The 19,000-nt window shown below is 43.9% G+C and overlaps 1 protein-coding gene across 1 annotated transcript in view; it reads right to left on the bottom strand.

The window, feature by feature from the left end:
* LOC104501112 (receptor-type tyrosine-protein phosphatase T) overlaps nucleotides 1-18,073 on the bottom strand; it is a 148,590-nt gene extending 130,517 nt beyond the window's left edge. The window contains exons 1-3 of the mRNA XM_010144867.1: nucleotides 18,049-18,073; nucleotides 14,919-15,215; nucleotides 13,464-13,573 (exon numbers count right to left, since the gene is read on the bottom strand). Coding sequence (XP_010143169.1) covers nucleotides 13,464-13,573; nucleotides 14,919-15,215; nucleotides 18,049-18,073 — 432 coding nt within the window. The remainder of the gene's footprint in view (nucleotides 1-13,463; nucleotides 13,574-14,918; nucleotides 15,216-18,048) is intronic.
* Between the last annotated feature and the right edge of the window lie 927 nt (nucleotides 18,074-19,000).

Below are 19,000 nucleotides of genomic sequence, written 5' to 3'. Positions count from 1 at the left end.
CCCACTCTCAGAGCGATGAGGACCTGCTTCGTTTCAGATCCTAGTGGGTACATGGGCTTTTTGTTCACCCTTTTTTAACTCTCACACTTAGTTACTTTTTACTGTCGTAATTACAAAAACCACTGGATGAGACCACGGCTGCTAGAAACACTAACGTTACAGATGCTTAGATACAAGATAAGCCCCCCTGGACAGACTCTCCCTTCGCAGTGTCTGTACCACCCAAAAGAGGCTAAAGAAATGGCAGCATTTCCAAGGAATGTTACTGGCCAGGGCCCAGAGCTACAGAACAGGAAACGAGGGAAAACAAGCTGGGTTTGGTGAAAAGCCAAGCAAAAGCAGTGATCAAGTCTATCATCATAATTCCTTAGAACTGGGATGCAGATGCACCCAAAAACTCAAAAGCCAAGGCAGTTCTTACAGTACATCTATGTATCACTGCAGAACGTGATGACCCCTGAAATCTCTCAAAGTCAGACTCAAGTCAGATTTAGATAGATTTTCATATCAATATCTGCAAAGAGATTCAGGTTCTTGAGCTACAAAACTGTATTAGCCATCAACCGAGTTTCCAGACTTTTAAAAGAAGGCAGGAAGCCATCAGCTCTTAGGCGGACATCTCTTGTCCCTTCCTCAAACACATGACATTGGCTCCTTAATGGAGCAGGTTCTTGGCAGTAATGTTAAGCCTCATTTAATAGCAGAAGATTGTGATGATACCTACCAAGAGTCCCATCCACTGAGGCATATTTCTCTCCAGAGACTTCAGTGAAAAAGACTTCCTGTGAAAAGGAAAAGCTGTTGGATGGAACGAATGTATCTCCTTCCACATTTAAGTCCAGCGGCAAGAAGTAGATGAAACAAGAGCCACCTGGCAGAAGAGCTCTGTCACCTCAAACAAAATAATGGCTCTCTAAGGGGCAGATAAGACTGAATGGGTAGTACCAGACTGCAGTGTGTTTAGCTGCTGGCAATATTTATAATCAGTAGTTGATATGCAGAAATATTTATAAACCACTAATTTAGAGATTGGCACATTGCTAAAAGCTGTACTAACCATGTCAGAGTACACGGCCCTAATCCTGCATCCCCTCAGGCAAGGAGAGGATGCAGAGGGAAGCGTTTTTCTCATAAATTAATACTTGTTCTCTCTTAGCATCGGTTAAGAGCCTCTGTCGGTTTTCTCATCTACACGGACACAGCACCTAAGTTCAGAAAAGACCTGTAACAGAGGTGGGAAAGCCCAGAGAATCTGCTGGCCAGATGGCAGCTCAGCCCCCCTGATCCAAGACTCAGCCTGCAAAGAGCCCGGTAACACGGACAGATCAGCAGACACGAACCACATTATCTCAACCTACACACAGAGCCCCCCAGGCTGCTTGGTACGAGGGTGAAAACATTGCTGTCCTGCTCCGTACCAGAAATACTACTATTGCTACAAGGCAGCGGCTCTCTCCAGAAAACAGATGCTGTCATTCTCAAAGGACCCACTGTGCACAGCAACAACTGGCAGAATATTTTATTTCTATTCTTGTCTCATTCGGGTTAACACTGAAAAATCCTGTGTGGAACTGCAAACCAGCACAGACGCAGGTTCAGCTTCAGCACGTTTCGAATCATCTACCAAAACAGAGGAACCACTGTTGGGCTTATCTTATTCTTAATTGATTAATAACAGGCAAGACTTCCACGAGCAGTGTGTGCCCCCAGCATATTATTAAGGATTACGTGCACAGATACTCTGTTTAGACAGCACTGTGATAAATTCCAGCAAATAATCTGGTCACCGAGATGTGTGTGGAGCCCGTTAGGAGTAAAGCTGCTAAAACAATCATGTAATGAAGTAACAGTGGGTAAACTGCACATCTTGGTTCCTCCTAGGCACAAAATCTTCACCAGGGCTTCCTCCTCTCTGATTTATTGGGGAAAAAACCAGCCATTGCTGCCATGCTTCCCGTTTCAGAAATGTTAAACTCTGACAGAATTTTCTCCTCGTGCTCCTGAGGAGCTCAGAGAAACGGGCAAACACCGAGCTCTCCATGCAGCAGACATCGATCCCATTTCTTCCCATGGCAACTATCAGCAAACCACTGTACTGCAGGGAATTTCTTATGGTCCGGAAAGGCTGTTCCAAAGGTCCTCAAAGTCCACTGTCTTGAGTTAAATCTGTCAGTAAAGCAGCTAGAAATAGCTGTCCCTCTGCTACTGAGATTACACAAGTTAAACTAGTAGCAGGTAACAAGGGATTTCCTCAAAACTCTTTCATAAGCAGCTTTCCTGGTACTTATTTCCATGACAGAGGAAACTGAGAGCCTAAGAAACTCAGCTGACAGCACAGCAGACCTTTGCCTGAGGCAAAGCACGATGAATTCCCCTCCTTCCCAAGTCAGTGTAATTTATCGCCCAGGGCTGTGTCTCATTACTCCTGCCCCAGCCAAGGTTGTTCCAACTTCAGTGTCAGTTGAGCAACAGCCTGCTCTCTTGCAGGCACTCCTCTGAAAGCAGGGGCTGGGCTTTCATTTAGCTGGAAATCTGCTCTAGTGAGTGCACAGAGAAGTTTGCAAAGAAGAGACTGTTTCTGGGAGGTGGAGCGTTGCAAGGCGGATTTTATCAAATATAATGAGAGAGAATGATTACAGGATCCAGGAAAAGGATTGAGTTACTGCTAGCAAGCGGCGCTGCTTGCTCAGCAGCTGCACGGATGAGTTCACAAGGTTCCTCCCTAATAAGGATGACAGCTAGGTGAGGATGTAACTTTTGTCTGGGTAACCTGAATAATTTCTAATTTGTCTGTGTCCTAAATACAAAAATGGCAAGTTAATAATGCTGGATAGGCATTACTTTGTTTTTCTCTCAATTTAATACAAGTTTAACACTGTCACAGAGACAGATAAAGTTAAATAGCTCAGAAAAAACCTTTTGGCTCAGTGGAAAAAGGAACCTTATCAAGCACTAAAAGGAAAAACAAGCTAGACAGTAACAAGGCCTGAGTTCTGCGTGCATGGCTTGTGTTTGTATTTCTCTCCTCCCATAAACAAACTAATAATTATTTTGCAGCCACAAGCCTCTTGTGGTCCGTGCAAGGGAAAACAAACCAAACAAACCCTCACAGCATCACATTGCTGCCAGTATTCCAGCCTCAGGGAGAGCTGGGGTGGCAGGTTGGAGCAACCATCCTTCACAAGTGGGAGCAGTCCTGGGCAGGAGCTCGTGGAGGAGAAAAGGCTGCACTTGCCCACAGTTTGGGGGACCAAATTTCCTTAAATAGCCTTAAATAAAGATCATTCATTCTAGAAGACAATGTAAATCAGATAGAAGCACCTTTCGCTGTTTCATCAGGGGTTTTTTGGTTTTGTTTTACTATATAATTTCTACTTTGTGTCCTCCCTCAGGGTTTCTATCTGAGATGTGGGCACTGTAGGAGCATTTTAAGGGTGACAGCACAGCCTTGTGTTTTCTTGATTCCTTCCTGTGAACTTCAGAGTCAGTCCATGAAAGCTCAGGACTAATGAGCCACTTCCAGCAGAAGCAGCGTTTCAGACTGAGGAGTAACCCTGAATGAAGCATTTCAACAACAAATACAAAAATGTTGGACATGTTTAATCTGCCAGGGACAAGACTCAGGTTAAGAAGGAGCTCCTAGAATTTTCATGTGTGGGTTGATTTGAGGATTAATTTGAATAGGGTTCCACTTACGTTGACAGATCAAAATATTCCTGAAATGAGGGATTTTGAAATGGGAATTAAATGCTATGAAGTCAGGGCCAGACCTTCTTTGCAGGTATCTGAAGTGGGATATTATTCATTTCCTCAAGACTGTGCCTGCACAGCATCCCCTTTTTTTCAGCTCCAGAGGAAGGGAGAGGCCGACTCCAGCATCAAAGAGGACACCACACGGACGGAACACTGGCTCAGCTCTCCTTTCTGTCAGACTTTTACGATTCCTACAGCTCTTTGATTACCTGGTCATCACTGCTGCTGGTTTTGTCATTCATCCAAGCTCCCTTGTATGCAGCCAACAGCCTGGCATCTTTCTCCTAAATCACCGTCCTTTTCACTGGATGATCAGGAAAGCAAAACAGGGCTGGCTTCTCTGCTCCCAAATTCTGATTTCAAGGGGATTCGTGCTCCTCTTCCTCCTTGGTTTGTGAGAAATGGGGAGCAAGCAGAAAGCTCTCTTCTTTTGTGTGCTTGGAGCCCAATAAGGAATTAACTTGCCCAGCACAGTAACTGCTCTGAAGTGTATGATAGGTCAGGGGGACAATCAATTTCACGGGTCTCTAAAGCTGATTGAAACATGATTACACGGCAAGCCACGGGCTCTTTTTTCTAAGACTCGCCAGCCGCCTGTGCTTCTTAGGAACAATTACTACTGCAGGTGACTTCGGACTGCAGCCAGGGTGGACACTAGTTTCAATCTTATCAGGAAGCTTCAGACACGTGGGGTACAAGACTAAACTTAGTTGCTCCAAGTGTTTGTTACACAAAAGGAATAATTTGAAGAAAATTATCTTTTAATGAACAGGAAGGAGTGATAGTGCACAATCCTTCTCCAGAGCTGGACTTCAAAAGTAAAGAATGTACTTTATGATCAGGTGATGGGCACATTTTCCATCTTAAAACTCAGTTTAAGCCAGGCAATTATTGCTACTTACACTGCTTCCCAGCCCAGACAATTTCATCCAGGAAACGGGAGCACGCAAAGGCCTTTCATTCTTCCTTTGAGAGAAGGTTAAGGCAGAGTTAAAGAGCATTTTTGCAAGTTAGATTTAAGGCTGGCAAGATGTGAAAGACTAAAAGTCCTGAAGAATAAAGTCCTTTGATTTAGTCACAGCGCAAGCATGGTGTGGTTGGGAACAGCACGAGAAGCCGTAGCGCGGCTCTAGGAATGAGCATGGAAGTTGACCGAGGAGACCTCGTGAATAAGAGACATCCATTTGCTCCCTGGTGTATATACCAGGAGTCACACAGACAGAGTCAATTAAACCTGAATCCGAGCGCAGAGCACACGGGTACAAGACAGGATGTAACACAGTCCTCCTCTTGACCAGGAACAGCTATAGCAGGGCTGAGAGGTCTCATCTACTCACCTTCTTGGTCAGACTCCTTCCTGTTCATATTTCCTTGGGACTTTATTGCTTTTTCTTTTCTATAAATTAAACCAAATTTAACATCTAGGAGAAAGGGAGAATGGAATAGGTAACAAAGCAACTGGGAGCTCCTCAGTAATGCATTCAGGCCATTAAGGATTTCATTAGGTTTACTAAAAGGTCATTAGTGATAAAATATCTTCTTTTATTTTACCTACTTTCCAAACAGTATAGACTATTCTGCCATTCAAGCTTGCACCCCACTGACATTAATTAGCACGCTATATATTAAGGAGAGTTTTTAATGAGCTGCTATTTCATATGATCTTATTGGAGAGCCTCATTGTTCAGTTTAATAGCAGAAAATGACAACTCTAGAAATTGCTTTGATAGGACTGCGGCATTGAGGCGGTTATTCAATCTCCGTACTTGTTCCTCAGTTCGCCATGCTGAAAGCACTGCTGTGAATACATCTCCTAGCTGGTTTGCCATGCTACACTGGGCGTAGCGAAAGCTGTGGGTGACGAACAAAACCCCGACCCAACACAATGGAGAACTGACATCATCGCTTAGAGCGGCTCTGCTTGCTGTACGCCGTAACGTAACGGCAGAAAAAACCACGTAGGTAGAACATGGGTTTGCCACTTTTAAAGATAAAGTATCAGCCCTGGCTATTGCTGGAGCTGGTAACTGTAAGACCACATATTTTCAGTCATTTAAATCTTAAACTGTCCGTTTGTGCTTCGTTTCCAAGACCAGTGTCTGCCTCACCCTAAGCTGCTTTTCACCATTTCAGAATCAGAATTTCTTGAATTAGAAAGAAGCAAAGGGAAGAGTATGGAACTTAGTCGTTTTCCCTGTGCTAGAAGCCAGCAGCTGCCACTATCCTGAAAGCTGTCCCACCCCGGCTGCCAGCAACACCCCTGGACAGCAGGGAGACAGAGATCAGGACAAAACAGCACCGCACAGGCAGGGCAAAAGGAGAAGGCAAACAGGGAGGCAAGAGACTTCAAAGTGACAGAGACTGGTAATGAGAGCAGGGCACAGGAAACCAAACCCAACCCACCCCGTCCACTGGATGCCAGGATCACAGTTATAGACTGGGTCTAACACATGTGCACAAAGAACAGCAGTAAGATTAATTCCTCAAAAGGAACCGTAATACTGGCACCTCCTCCTTTTGAAGGCAATGAGAAGATCGCTTGACTGGCTTTTCCTCTTCTTCACAGTTCCTCAGTTGCCCCAACTAAGAGGATAAACCCGCCGCTTCTGGATTTTCCAATCCTATCTATTTGATAAATTAAGCAATATTTAACATGAAAGAGAAATAACCGCACCTAGGAGGAAGTACAGAACGGGTATCTGTGGTTTGCTTTCAGCTTAGTTAACTGTTACACTTTGGTAAGCAAGATATTGTTAAAATCTGAATATGGAACTGTTAAAGCGCTTTATCTGTATCACCAAAATCACACAGGTACACTAGAGCTTGAGAAGATTAGATGGAAGAAATGGGATTAAGAATCAGCTGTTTTCCTGGGTGAGCAATAGAGAGAAACAGCATGTCTCAATAAAGAAAGAAGAATAGACAAAACCCCTGTATTTTTCCTAGAAAAGAAAATAAAGCACTGGAAGGCAGTAAAACAAGATATTCGCATATCCACAGAAGGATCTATTTAATTTGAACTTTGTTATAAGGAAGTGGGGTTTTTAAGTTCTTATCACTTAGTTTGGCTTAGAAAGAGCCCAATACGCACACTAAAATAAATCAGTTCCTTCCTTTAAAAGTAAAAAAAAAGTGTTTTGTTGTAGCCAAGTATCTTTTCTCATTTGCATTGGATTTATATTGCTGCAAGACTATTGGCTTCAAAAGAACAATAAAAAGGCAATCAAAGAAATTGTGGTGCTCAAGGGACCGCATTATGCTTTTATTTCTGGAAAGCTTGATCAAGCAATTTTTTTCACCGGTTGATTCCTACTATTTATAACACTACTATGCTATTTACCTGAAGGTTGTCACACATTTAAAACCCCCTGACATCTGAGCTCCTCCACAAACCTGCTCATTTTCTCATCAAGATGTTACTGGAAACCGTAAGATGTAAAAGCGCATCATTAACAAACGCTTCCCAGTTAAGGATAACTCGCAAGTAGCCGCGAGGGAGTAGCGCACAATTAAGACTCCTGTATAACTTAAAGAAGTTTCTTCAAAAGCTCTTTCAGGTGTTTATTCAGAAAAGCATCCCTCGTTAGGAAATCATTTAAACACTCCCTGAGTTTAAGGCTGTATTAAACTAACTGGGACAGGATGGAGAGAGACAACAGCCACACAGATACTCTCTTCAACGGGGCTTAGTGCCCGAGCGAAGGGCCAGCTGGCATCCGCTGCCTCCTTCCTGCTGCTGCCTCCTCAGATGCAGGACCCCAAAGAGCCGCTGCCTGAGGAGGAACCGCTCAGCGCAGAGCCCGATTCCTGCCATCTCCCCATGTCAGCCTTAAACCAACGCGGCTCCAGCTGACTCCAGTCCTGCCGAGGCATTTCATATTCCCAAACGTGATGCACCACAACAGCCACTGCATGTGCTGGCTTCTGCATCCCCACGCATGGGTAAATCAGGTTTTCCCACAGCGTCAGAAAAGTCATCTTCAACACCCTGTGTATGGCAGAGGGGCCACTCAAGCATGTTCTAGACTTCCAGGGTTGACAAGGAGCTTATAAGCCATGTTATTAAACAGCATGGAAGGGGGAAAAGGGCTCTCAGTGGAATTCTGCTGACTGAAAGGAAAAAAGATATTTCTTGGCACCTCTTGCTTCTCGATTTTCACCGGAAGGCTGCCTCACTGAGCCCTGCCTCGTCCCAGAAACAGAACAACAGGGTCTGTGGCTGACAGGGCACCCCAACCTGCTACAAAAGCAAGCAATGCTCAGATTTATAGTCCTTCTCAATTACAAAAAACCCCACCAAAAATAACAACAAAAAACCCCTAAAAGATAATAAAGCGGTGTAATTATCACCACGAATTTCCCCAGTTCTGGTCTGAATCCTGATCAAGGGGGGCCCAGAACACTGGCACCATCTAACCAGCCTGTCCACAGGTGCTCAGTGAACACCACAGTCAGCACCCCCGTAATACTGAATTTGTCCTTGGCCAGCCCAGCCCTGCTCTAGAGCAATTCTGCACAAAAAGCTGTGAACTACAGAACTCATTTAGCTGGGTGCACACGCACAGCTTTCCTCACATGTACTTCAGAGGATGCCGCAGCCACTACAGAGCTGGCAGAGTATAAACAGATTATACATGGCCACATAGTTCCATCGCTAGTTTAGATTATTCAGGAATTCTATTTCCACATAGTGCAGTAAAACACTTACTCTTTGTGTAATGGACTTTCATGGACTCTGGACAAACAACACACTGCAGTAGGAGACACGGCATAAATCCCGTGCCAAAGGAAAACAACGTTAGTGCTGCAGATGAACGGGGTAACACCAAGTGCACGAAAACTGCGTTGCCAAGTGTCCCTACAGAAGAGTGATAAAGCTACACCCGAACATACAAGCGTTAACTGATGGGTTTTGGGGTACAGCAAGACGCAGCAGCCAGCTGTGCATGGCTCGGGCTTCCCCCAGCGCACACTGAGTGAGCCGAAGTGAGAAAGCTTCGTCCCAGGAGTACTGTGCACCCGTGGAATGCAGCTGAGAAGCTGTAACATGATTGATTTTCATGGGAACGTTCAAAGCCACTTCTCACTGAAGGCAATTTCCAAGAATTGTCATCTCGCTACTATTTCGACTGTAGAGCTTTATATAAATTGGTTGCAACATTTTGCGGTTGCTTTCCTTATGGGAACTGTTTTTCACTCTTCTTAACCAAAAAAGCAGCCCTTAAATAAACAAACAAATGACTAAGCCAAGCTGAGTTCCCACCCCGTTCAGCTGTTCCAGGAAAACTTTTTTTGCTACATGTTTTAGCAGGGAAGATTTTATTCTAAAAATGTCAGGTTTCATGAATAGCTTAAAAGAGGGTTCTGCATAGAGCTGCACGCATATCCATGCAGTGCTTGGCTATCAGACCAGATGATCATGCTTTATGTTATAAGGAATATGTGCTTATGGGGGTCAAAGGGGGAAGACATTCGTTTCCACCCTATCGTAAATGCAGACAGTGCATCCTGCAAATACTGACCTCATGCATGACCCTCTAAGAGGCAGTTTCTGTGTAACGACCTCTCCTGCAGAGAAAAAGTGAGTGACGTGACCGTGAAGAAATAGCGTATTGGCAACAGAAGAGATGATGAAGGGCAGACTGCGATTTTACATAGAAACTAAGAGGATCTGTAACCTCTGAAGTGCAATTTAAACTCAGATCCACCGGGATTAGAGGAACTAGGCTCCAAGCATCCCATTAAAGAGCTGAAATTGTATACGAAAATCCCTCACGCTATTATTCCTGGCATCTAAATACAGATTTACAGCATTTCAGAAAGAGTGACTGAGGAAACTAGCTAGTTAGAAGCTGCAAACATATCTTTATTTCTCCCAAGTTCCATGTGCAACCCACATGGGACTTCATAATCGTAAAGATGAGAACATAAATGATTACAAGACTCCACCTGACAATGTTTAAAAAGACAGCTTGCTGTTTAACCATTGCCTTTAGGCACGGCTTGCTGAAAGGACTTCAGCAGGCTAAGAGGCATTTTTCCAGCTGAGGAACTGAATATACTGCAACCACCCTTTAAATGCTTCCAGGACTGTCATACCTCACAACAGTGTCTTCCCCCAGGTAATGGGGAAAATATTTTAGACAGGATTGCCAGGTGAGGCTTTTTTTTTCTTTCTTGCCTTTTAAGGGTGAAATATTCTAAAACCTGACAATTCTGGGAAATAGATTGCATGCACAAAGCGTGTTTACGAAGGTGAAAGCCACCATCGCTGAGCGCACCCAAGAGCTTCCAGCTACCCCCGCGAACACAGAAATGCAGATATAATGAAGTTTGATTTACATTTCAAGACGCAAGTTTGCACAAAGTATCTGGGTCCACACATGTAGCTGAAGCACTTCATTCTGGATTATAGAACAAATGCTTGAGAAAACCTCATGTCATCTAGAAGCAGGAAAATTTAAGTGCCAAAGCTGGTCTATGACCTTCAATTAGATTGCTTGTTCCTGCAGCCCAGTGACAGCGCAGGTCTTTCTGCTGTTTGATGGTGGTTTGACTTCGCACACACTTAGGATGAAAAAAAGTAAAAAAAAAAAAAAAAAGAATATCCTTGTCGCTTGTCTCTGCACACAAAGGCTTGGAAGCTGAACTCCCACACAGCATAAGCACAATAAGCAGCATTTGATTATCGGGGATTTTAAAGCATAGCAGCTTTGCAGGACTGATTAAAAAAAAAATATTCAACAAGTTGTGGTGCTTTCCGTCTGCCAGGAAAGTGAAGGGGGGACAGGACTTACTACAATATTGTTAGACTCTGCCACTCACAGCTCCCTGCACCAGACAGCTCTAAGAATGCCTCTTTCATGAGTGTCACACGCAAATCCATCTCTGCAGAGCATCCCACCCAAACCAGGGAACCCCAAAAGCCATTATCGCTGTTTCGCTCTGTTTCTGAACACGGATTGATCTACTTGTCTTGTGTAAGTACCCACACACCATGCAGCTTCCTGGGGACTTCCCTAGAGCTCTTAAGCTTTGTCTCCATTGCACGGTTTACTTGCAGCAGCAGCCTGCGCAGCTCCCTAATGCCCTACTTGACAGGACAGGCCAAGTGACACCTCCTCACGCGGCACACGTTCGTGTTATTAACTGCTCCTCACCCTCCAGATGAACTGGGCCATCACTCACATTCCACACAGCTCACATCCCCGTCTTCTCAGCATACTGAGTAACTGCCTTGCAATTCCCGGAGCTTTCCAAGTGTGCTTGAACAAGAGGTTTCTGCTCCCTGGGAACAGCCTGCAGTTACATACTGACTTGGGGACTGAGAAGGTTCCTTTGTTTAAAACTCCAGCTGTGGCTGTACCCAGTGAAACAATTAATTCGCCAACTGAACACAGGGGGGTTTTAAACGCAAGGCTGTTGCTGCCTTTATCAAAAGGCTACAATAGCATTTTGAAGGATAAATATCAAATCAGAAGAGACTTGCGTAAGTCAAAGCAGTTCATTAAGGTCCTTCCATTTTGTTTAGGCTCTTTAAAGCATTCAGTCATTATGAAATTGGTGATTCTGGCTGCCAAATGACTTGCCGAAGGTTGCGCTGCTGAATTCCAGCCCAGCTGGCACGTAGCAGTGTGCGGGCAAACTGCAGCGGCAATTTGTGCGCTATGGAAGTCTGCCTGGTGGGGAACTGCAGGAATGATTAGGGATGTGAGAAGAAAATCCGTCCCAAAGAAAACCAAGTGGGATGTAAGTAGAATAGACTGTGATTGTTTGGAAGCATGTTAGCAGCTTACAACAACATTTTTTAACAGAACTGCAGAGAAAATACAGTATCCAGATGCAATGAATCGGATCTTGATGGTAAGAAGGGAACTAAGGAGAAGGAGGTGTTTTGGTTTTTTATTATGAGGGTTTGTGCCCAAGGGAGTTTGAGAGACCATCACACCCATGTGTGACTCTAGTCAGCTACTTCCAGGTGTAACGCAGAACCTGACAGCGCTAACTCAAATTCATAAAGTGGTATTTTTTAATCTTTGCTTTACAGGGAATTTTTCTTCAATAAATGATGGTAGGCCCCTTGGGTTTGTTTCTCCCTAACAACTGCAGAGTTTCTAGATAGTTGCAAATTCGGCAGCACATCACTGAGGCCCCCGGCTCCTGCTGGCCACAGCAGCGCTGCTCCCTCCGGAGCTCCAGCTCCCTCCAGAGACCACTGCAAAAGTTCATCGTTGACTTTTTTTTCTTCTGTTGTCTTAAAGAACTGAAAACCTCTTGGAGACTAACCATTAGCTGTTTATTTCTTCTTTAACTACTAGGTCAGCTGAACTCTGTTAAAGCTGCGTGAGGCCACGATGATACCGAAAAATGGCTGAACCCTGCCTGACACACTTTGGAGGTCACTGCTAAGGGGTTACTTTGGTCCTAGACATGAAAACTTAAGATAACACCAGTAAAGACAAAGGTTGCCTTTGTGAGCCAGCTGAGACAGGACCTAAACGTGCGGTTACGTTTAAGGCCAGGAGAAAGTTGCCATCTCTTGCTCATGCTGTAGCGCAAGAGCTCACCGATGTTAAACCTGCTTGATTTTTTCCATTTGACCCTCAATGGGATAGAGACAGCCAGCGCCAGCAAGGAGTTCCAGCTGTGACAGGTTACATGTTACAAGGCCTCCGGTTCCAAACGGAGGGGCTGGATGGCAAGAGGAAAGGAGCAGAGCCTCAAGGGTGATGGCAGCATTGCTCCTTGCCCTGTGCCACTTGCAGAACAATCGTGCATTGACCCAGCCATGAAAAAGAAGTTTGTGCTCCTCTGTATCAGGAAATGCTGCACAAGCCCACAGAGAACATTTTTACATCGCCATAAACGCAACATTTTCTTTCGCTACTTCTAATCTTACTGTGGTAGATGCTGAACTGAAATGCACTTGGCCAAGACTGGTGCTCTACCTTCCACTATTTAGTAGAAGTGCCTTTACCTTCTCTTGCAGGACTGTCTCTCATTTCGGATGATCCTCTAAAGGAGGTTGTCTTTTATATTCTTTTCCCACATATTTGGGTGTACGTGATATTACAGATACAGACTCACCAGAAGCCCATGACAACAGTAACACTTCCCTACCTTAACAAGAAATATCTCCTCTGATACGCTCTAGAATCACATTTAATTTTTTTTATCCAGCACACGATAGTCAGTGATCATCCCATAACCTGCTGTGTGTTTTGTTTGGCGGCAGGGGAAGTGGTTGGGCTAGACAGACGTATCATTGAAAGATTCAATAAGAACACTAAGATAAGACTTAATGGCTGTATTCTGCAGAGATTGCCAGGAAGTGTTGTGACTACTGGAAAGGCAGAGAGGAATTAGTTGCAGTTGCAGGTATAAAACTTATCAGAAGTTTACCTCAAGAAAAAAAGGAAAGAAAACAGACTGTTGAGACACAGGAAAAGAGAAAAACAGGGCAGGAATTGAGCACCCAAGATATGGGGGAGTGTATGGCTCTCATTTTGCCACAAAAAAGAAATCTTTTCTCTTTTTTACACGAGGAAACTTTTCCAGTGATAGCAGCAGACTACCTTGAAGATTCTTCTCTCTTTTAACCAGGCTTCTTTTAGCACCAGCTGAAATCTCTCAGAGCTCAGGATTGGCTTAAACACATATGAAAAGGGTCCTGTGGTAAGTATTCCTTCACAACAATCTGTTCCCCTCACCTCATAGAGTGTAATGATGCCATTTGTCTCATTTGGAGGCTTCCACTGAACATAGATCTTCTCTTCAAAAGGTCCTCCCTGGATGGATTCCAAGGGAACAGGTCCAGGAACTACAGGAAGAAGAAAAAAAAACAACAAAAAACTGTGTTAGTCGCTACCACCAGCTCCAGCTGTACAGACATCAAAAGGCCATCAGCCAGTAAGTTCAGAACTGAAAATAAAAAAGATAAAAAATTAAAATAAAAAAAACCCTCAAGGCACTACTATTACCAAGGTGCTATCTATATGAACAGCTTATTCTCAATCTTTGGTTCAGATAAGAATACCCTAACCTAAGCACTAAGTGGTAAATAAAATCAGAATCCATGAAAATATGAAGCTAATTTCAGTACATCCCTTACTTCAGTGCACAGCAGCAGCAGGAAAGTTAATTTGTCCTTCTCCACCCACACAAAGGCACAACTCTCTCCACCTGAACAGCCAGATTGCACCTTGGCATCAAGATGCTACTGAGCTGCACACCTTTATCAATATGAAAGATTGATTTCCTTAGGAAAGTAACAATGCAAGATTTATATTTCATTATGGCTACAAGGCCAGCTAAAAAAATCCACCTACTCAAGCAAAATTTTAATGCTGTGGAAGATAACTAGGTAAATGCACTCCCGAGCCTGGCTGATAACACCCTGTTCATTTTTCTGAAGGATCTGCCATCCTCTTCTGTCCCCCGCATGATATACTGGGCTGCAAGAGCCACTTTCAGCTGAAAGGAAGTGAGGACAGCAGCTCCTCACAGCTCTGGCAGAGGAAGAACACTTCTTTTTTAACACATTAGATAGAAGAGGGGCTCGTAGTCTGTGAGAGTCCTTGGTCAGAAATAGCTCCGATGGGATAACAACACTTTAAAGCTTTTCATCAGTACTTCTGGACAACAGTTCTTCTGTGGTGTCAAGAACAGGAGAGTTAGCACCAACTGAGTTTACCTTCTGAGACATCCATCAAATGCTACAGATGTCCCGAAGATCAGAAAATCTACATTCTTGGCAGGAAAACATTATACTTCTTCGGGGACAGTGATGTGAGAGCACAAGGGTAAAAAAAAAAAAACCCAGAACAAAAAACCAACAAATCCTGACATGCTCAAATGATAAAGGGAGTTGCGTGGTGGATGCTGGGTAGTTCAGAGGTCGACTTCTCCAGAATTACTCCCAGCCCTGCCGCTGTTTGGTCACTGCTCAGACTGGCGTTTGGCACATCCAAGCACTTCAGGGCTCCTTGTCCTTTCAAGAACACGGCTGTGAAATGGGAATTATTTACACCTACAAATTTCACTCATGTAACGCGCACACTGTCCAGAGAAGCCGTTTGTAAGCCTCATGGGACAGAGGGTTATGTTGTTATTTACAGCTTGGACATATTGAAAACACGGAAGCAAGCAAACCCAACACAACTTACCATCCTCCTCAGTCTGCACAACCAGCTCCTCGCTTTCCATTTTGCCTTCGGGGTTAGAGAGGGCTAACCTCAGCCTGATGGTCATGAAGGGCCGAAGACCTCGCAAGGTGTAGTGAGAAGAGGTTTGGATGAGTTCCTCTGCCTCAAATTTTTGCTGGTTAAACACATACTGGTACTGGACTGTGAGGTTGTAACTGTGGCAGCGGGTCACCGCATAACCGAAGGGCTCCCACTGCAGCGTCAGCTGCCGGGAGCGAATGTCAACAACTTCGACGTTTTGCGGTCCATGGACAGGATCTGTGAAACAAGCAAAGAAAACAGAAATATTTTGAGGTTAAAAGAAGCCAGTCACCCATTAATACGCTTCCTTCCACTTTGCCAGAGTATTTCACGGTTCTGAATGTTCTTGTCTTTACAGCAGGTAAGTGATAGGAAAGTGAATGTCAGATCCACAAACACTTTCCCTGAACATCGCCATCACATGGCCCTGAACAGTCACCGTGCTCCAGAACCCTGTGAAAACACCAACAAAGCAGCATAATTCCACGAGGTAAGCAGTGTGAAGGTCACACTTGCTTCATTCTTACAACAACCACCACCAAACAAAATACATAGTAATTGACGGTTGCCTTGAAAGCGCCTCAATACCTTGGCGAGATGCAAATCCATAGGAAACGGCTGCCAGAGAAGGAATGAACTGAAGTCTCTCAGCTTTCTGCTTAGCTACATCGCTCCTACACCCTCCTGCCGTCCCTAAACCCACTCTGCTCAGGGGCTAAAGCACAGGAGTGTGAGAATCAAGAATAAGAGGCTGCTAGACTTCCAAGCCCCCGTGCTGCTGCCCCCTCCAGTTCGTAAACCCTTGAAAGTTTTGGCAATGGGGCATACCAGCAGACCGTGTCACTCCTTGAGCAAGTTTTGTGAGTCATCTCAACCTTGTGCCAATAAAACTTTCATTTCATATATCAACGCCTTGGCCCCACCACAGTTCCACTGCTCTTTATTATTCTTTCTACAGTCTCTGACTGAGGTACCGTTTGAATATTCATGTGTAGGAATCATTTTCACCTGCTGTTCTTTAATTTATTTTTAACGGCATAACTCAAATGTTCTGACTACAGACTCTGCCCTTTATATAAAATATAAATGCATGCACCACGAGACACGCGGATATAAAGAATGAAGGATGAGTGAGTAAAATCACTCTTTGAGAGATGTCAGACGGTAATAACACTACACATGTCAGAGTTTGTTTATCTGACATTTCTTCAACTTGTGTAGCTCTTTTGCTCAGTATATATCTAAGCAAGGTAATTAGAAAATACATAATTTCGCATAAAGTTTCTTGATTTATAGCACAATTTAGTGTCTCCCCCACTTCTCGTGTTCTCTCAGGATTTCAGCCTCTGGAAGGAACAGAACATTTTCATGGGAACAGAAGAAGTCACAAGGACTCCCAAACAGAAGAAACATTTCTTTGAAAGATAATTCAAGTGGACAAAAAGCCGTCTAGTAAGTCTTGAATGTAAGGCACGCTCCAGCCACGCTGCCTCCAATCCACTAATGCACAAGCAGAAAACACCGTAACTACCAGAACACTCTCTCAGACTTCTAAAAAAACCCTGGCGATGGGAAAACAGCTCCTTCTGAAATGAAGATGAGTCTGGGTCACACTCAGGCAGCCACTCTTAAACAGGATGGGGGTCTAAACACGGGTCTAAAGCTAGAAACTGGTTTAGGTTTCCATGTAAGACATGCCAATCCTTCAGCATCCAGAAAAACACCTCTTAAATGAGGCTCTTCAGTGCTGCGTGTGTCAAAAAAAGTATAGTTTAGAAATTAGAAAGTTTGTATGCATAAACACACCCATATAGACAGCATTAGGTGATGACCATTGCTGCACTATAAGCCCATGACCTCTCTAGATGGATTGTACAGCAAAATACAGCGAACACAAGCATGGTTCTGTGAAATCTTTCAGCCTCTCAAACTGTACAGGAAAAGACAAGCTTCACTACAAGATGCATCAAAAGCAAAGAAAACTGAAAGCGGCTGCTTGTTCTTCTGAACTCGCCACTACTCCAAGTGATCAAGGCCAGGCCCCAAGCCGGAACGTGGCTGAGAGATGGCAAAAACATGTCATGCCAAGACAGCGGTGCAGCTGAAGATGGCAATTAACCTCCCAGTTAATGCTACACTGGGTTTTCAACTACAGTTATTCTCTTTAAGTCTGTCACTTTATGGAATGAATGGGTAATTAGGGGGTTTGGTTTCGTGATGTCAGACTTTAGCAGAGGGTAAGGAATAACTGATTAAGCATCATCAGACCAAACATATGGCCAAACCCTGGACTGTGGAAGATTACCTGCAGTTTTCAGCTTGCTTCCTCATCTCATTCACATTTGTCCCTTCATTCTTACCCAAAACCGTAAGTCTTAGAAGCTGCCTTGTATCAACCAGTTTCTAATTCTACTCAACATTTTACGGTAAAGGCTTGAAGATACATCCTGAGGCCTTTCGTTTTGCAACACAACCTTTGCAATGGAGTAACCAGCCTATTAACTGCAAACAATTTTGAGTTACCAAGCGAGAATCTAAAATACAGACTACAAAGATAGTCCAGACCCCGCTACACAATCACAGAACATACCACATTCTCCCAAGAACTATCTGTTGTTAAGTTAATAATCTAAAGCATGAGATTTTTTTCAGTCCAGTGAAAGAACAAGATCATGATGCTGTAGAGTTTGGAGTGAAAGCAGGAAGGGATGCAGGATTCAGAGCTACCCAGAGCTGAGGAGCCTCTAACTGTGGCTGTAGAGACTCAATACCCAATGGCCTTCCAGATTCTTGAGCAAAGGAGGTATAAATAAATAAGTAAAAACCATTTAAACTTCAGGTTCAGCGAGGAATTGAATCAACAAACAGAAGCTGGACCTGGAAAGCTTTATATTCTCTCCAGCTCCATTCTCTCAGTTTCAATTTCCCTTTTCTGAAAACTGAGACTATGTAATTTTGAAAACGTTCTCCTGTTGCCACACTGATTTCCTCTGCAGCATTAAATCGTTGAAACTCATTTTCAAAGATGAGACTTTGCACTGTTCTTTTTAAAGGACAATGATCCTCCTACCTTCTCCATTTAATTCCTTCTGCATTTTCGCTTTGTGAGGATACAATCTCGAAAGGTCCCTGGGACTCTGCTGTCTGACATCACCCATTTTCCATAATGTCATCATGACTTATTTTACCCCAAAAGAAACAAGAAAACTGAAAATGTTTATAATTGACCTACAATCTTCTAATTGCAGTGAATATTTGAAACTCGACACACATCTCCATTTCTGTATCCTTGAAATTGTAGCTTCCAAATAACGGAGGAAAAAACCTGAGAATCATTACCCTTACGCTTGGCAAGCGTAAGAAAAGCTGCTAACACGTATCTCAACTTCAGCCGTACAAAAATATCTATCCAAAGCAAGAGAGAAATGCGCTGGACCTGTTGGAATACCTCAGAGACCATCCATAAAAAGACATTCATATAACCTGCATAAACTGAAGTAAAATTTTCTAAGTGTCCTAAAACTTCGGAAAACCCAAAGGAAATTCTGAAGAGGCAGGAGCAACAAAACAGCTGCCACCAACCTATTAAAACTAGTCCTGAACACATGCAAAGAAAATGTCAGTCTCTGGGATTTCACTGTAACAGATGCTGCATATTCCAGCCTGGTTCAACATTTTGAAAGCTCACGTCAAAATCAAGGACTATACAGTACTTTTTAATCCCAAATCTCCCACTGATGCTTCGATATCTGCCATTACTCCAGTTGGGTGCTGCAAACCCTCAGGCTTTACCATCCTCTGGTAGGCTGCAGCAGGCCAGGAACCTTTGAGAAGCACCTGTGGTGTACAAGTGGCCCAAAAGGAGCAAACCCTCCCAGTGACCCTTCAGATGCGCTCTCAGTCCTTTGTCCAGGTCAGCAGACATTTTCCACTCAACAATGACCTGCCACATTCAGAGACCTCATTTTCTGCTGTCACAATTTTACAGAGAAGTTGACTTTCATGGATGGTTTTACTCTTTC

Source organism: Buceros rhinoceros, unplaced genomic scaffold, assembly GCF_000710305.1.
Source record: "Buceros rhinoceros silvestris isolate BGI_N320 unplaced genomic scaffold, ASM71030v1 scaffold1071, whole genome shotgun sequence".
Classification (NCBI taxonomy): Eukaryota; Metazoa; Chordata; class Aves; order Bucerotiformes; family Bucerotidae; genus Buceros; species Buceros rhinoceros.
This window is presented reverse-complemented; position numbering and strand designations above follow the sequence as displayed.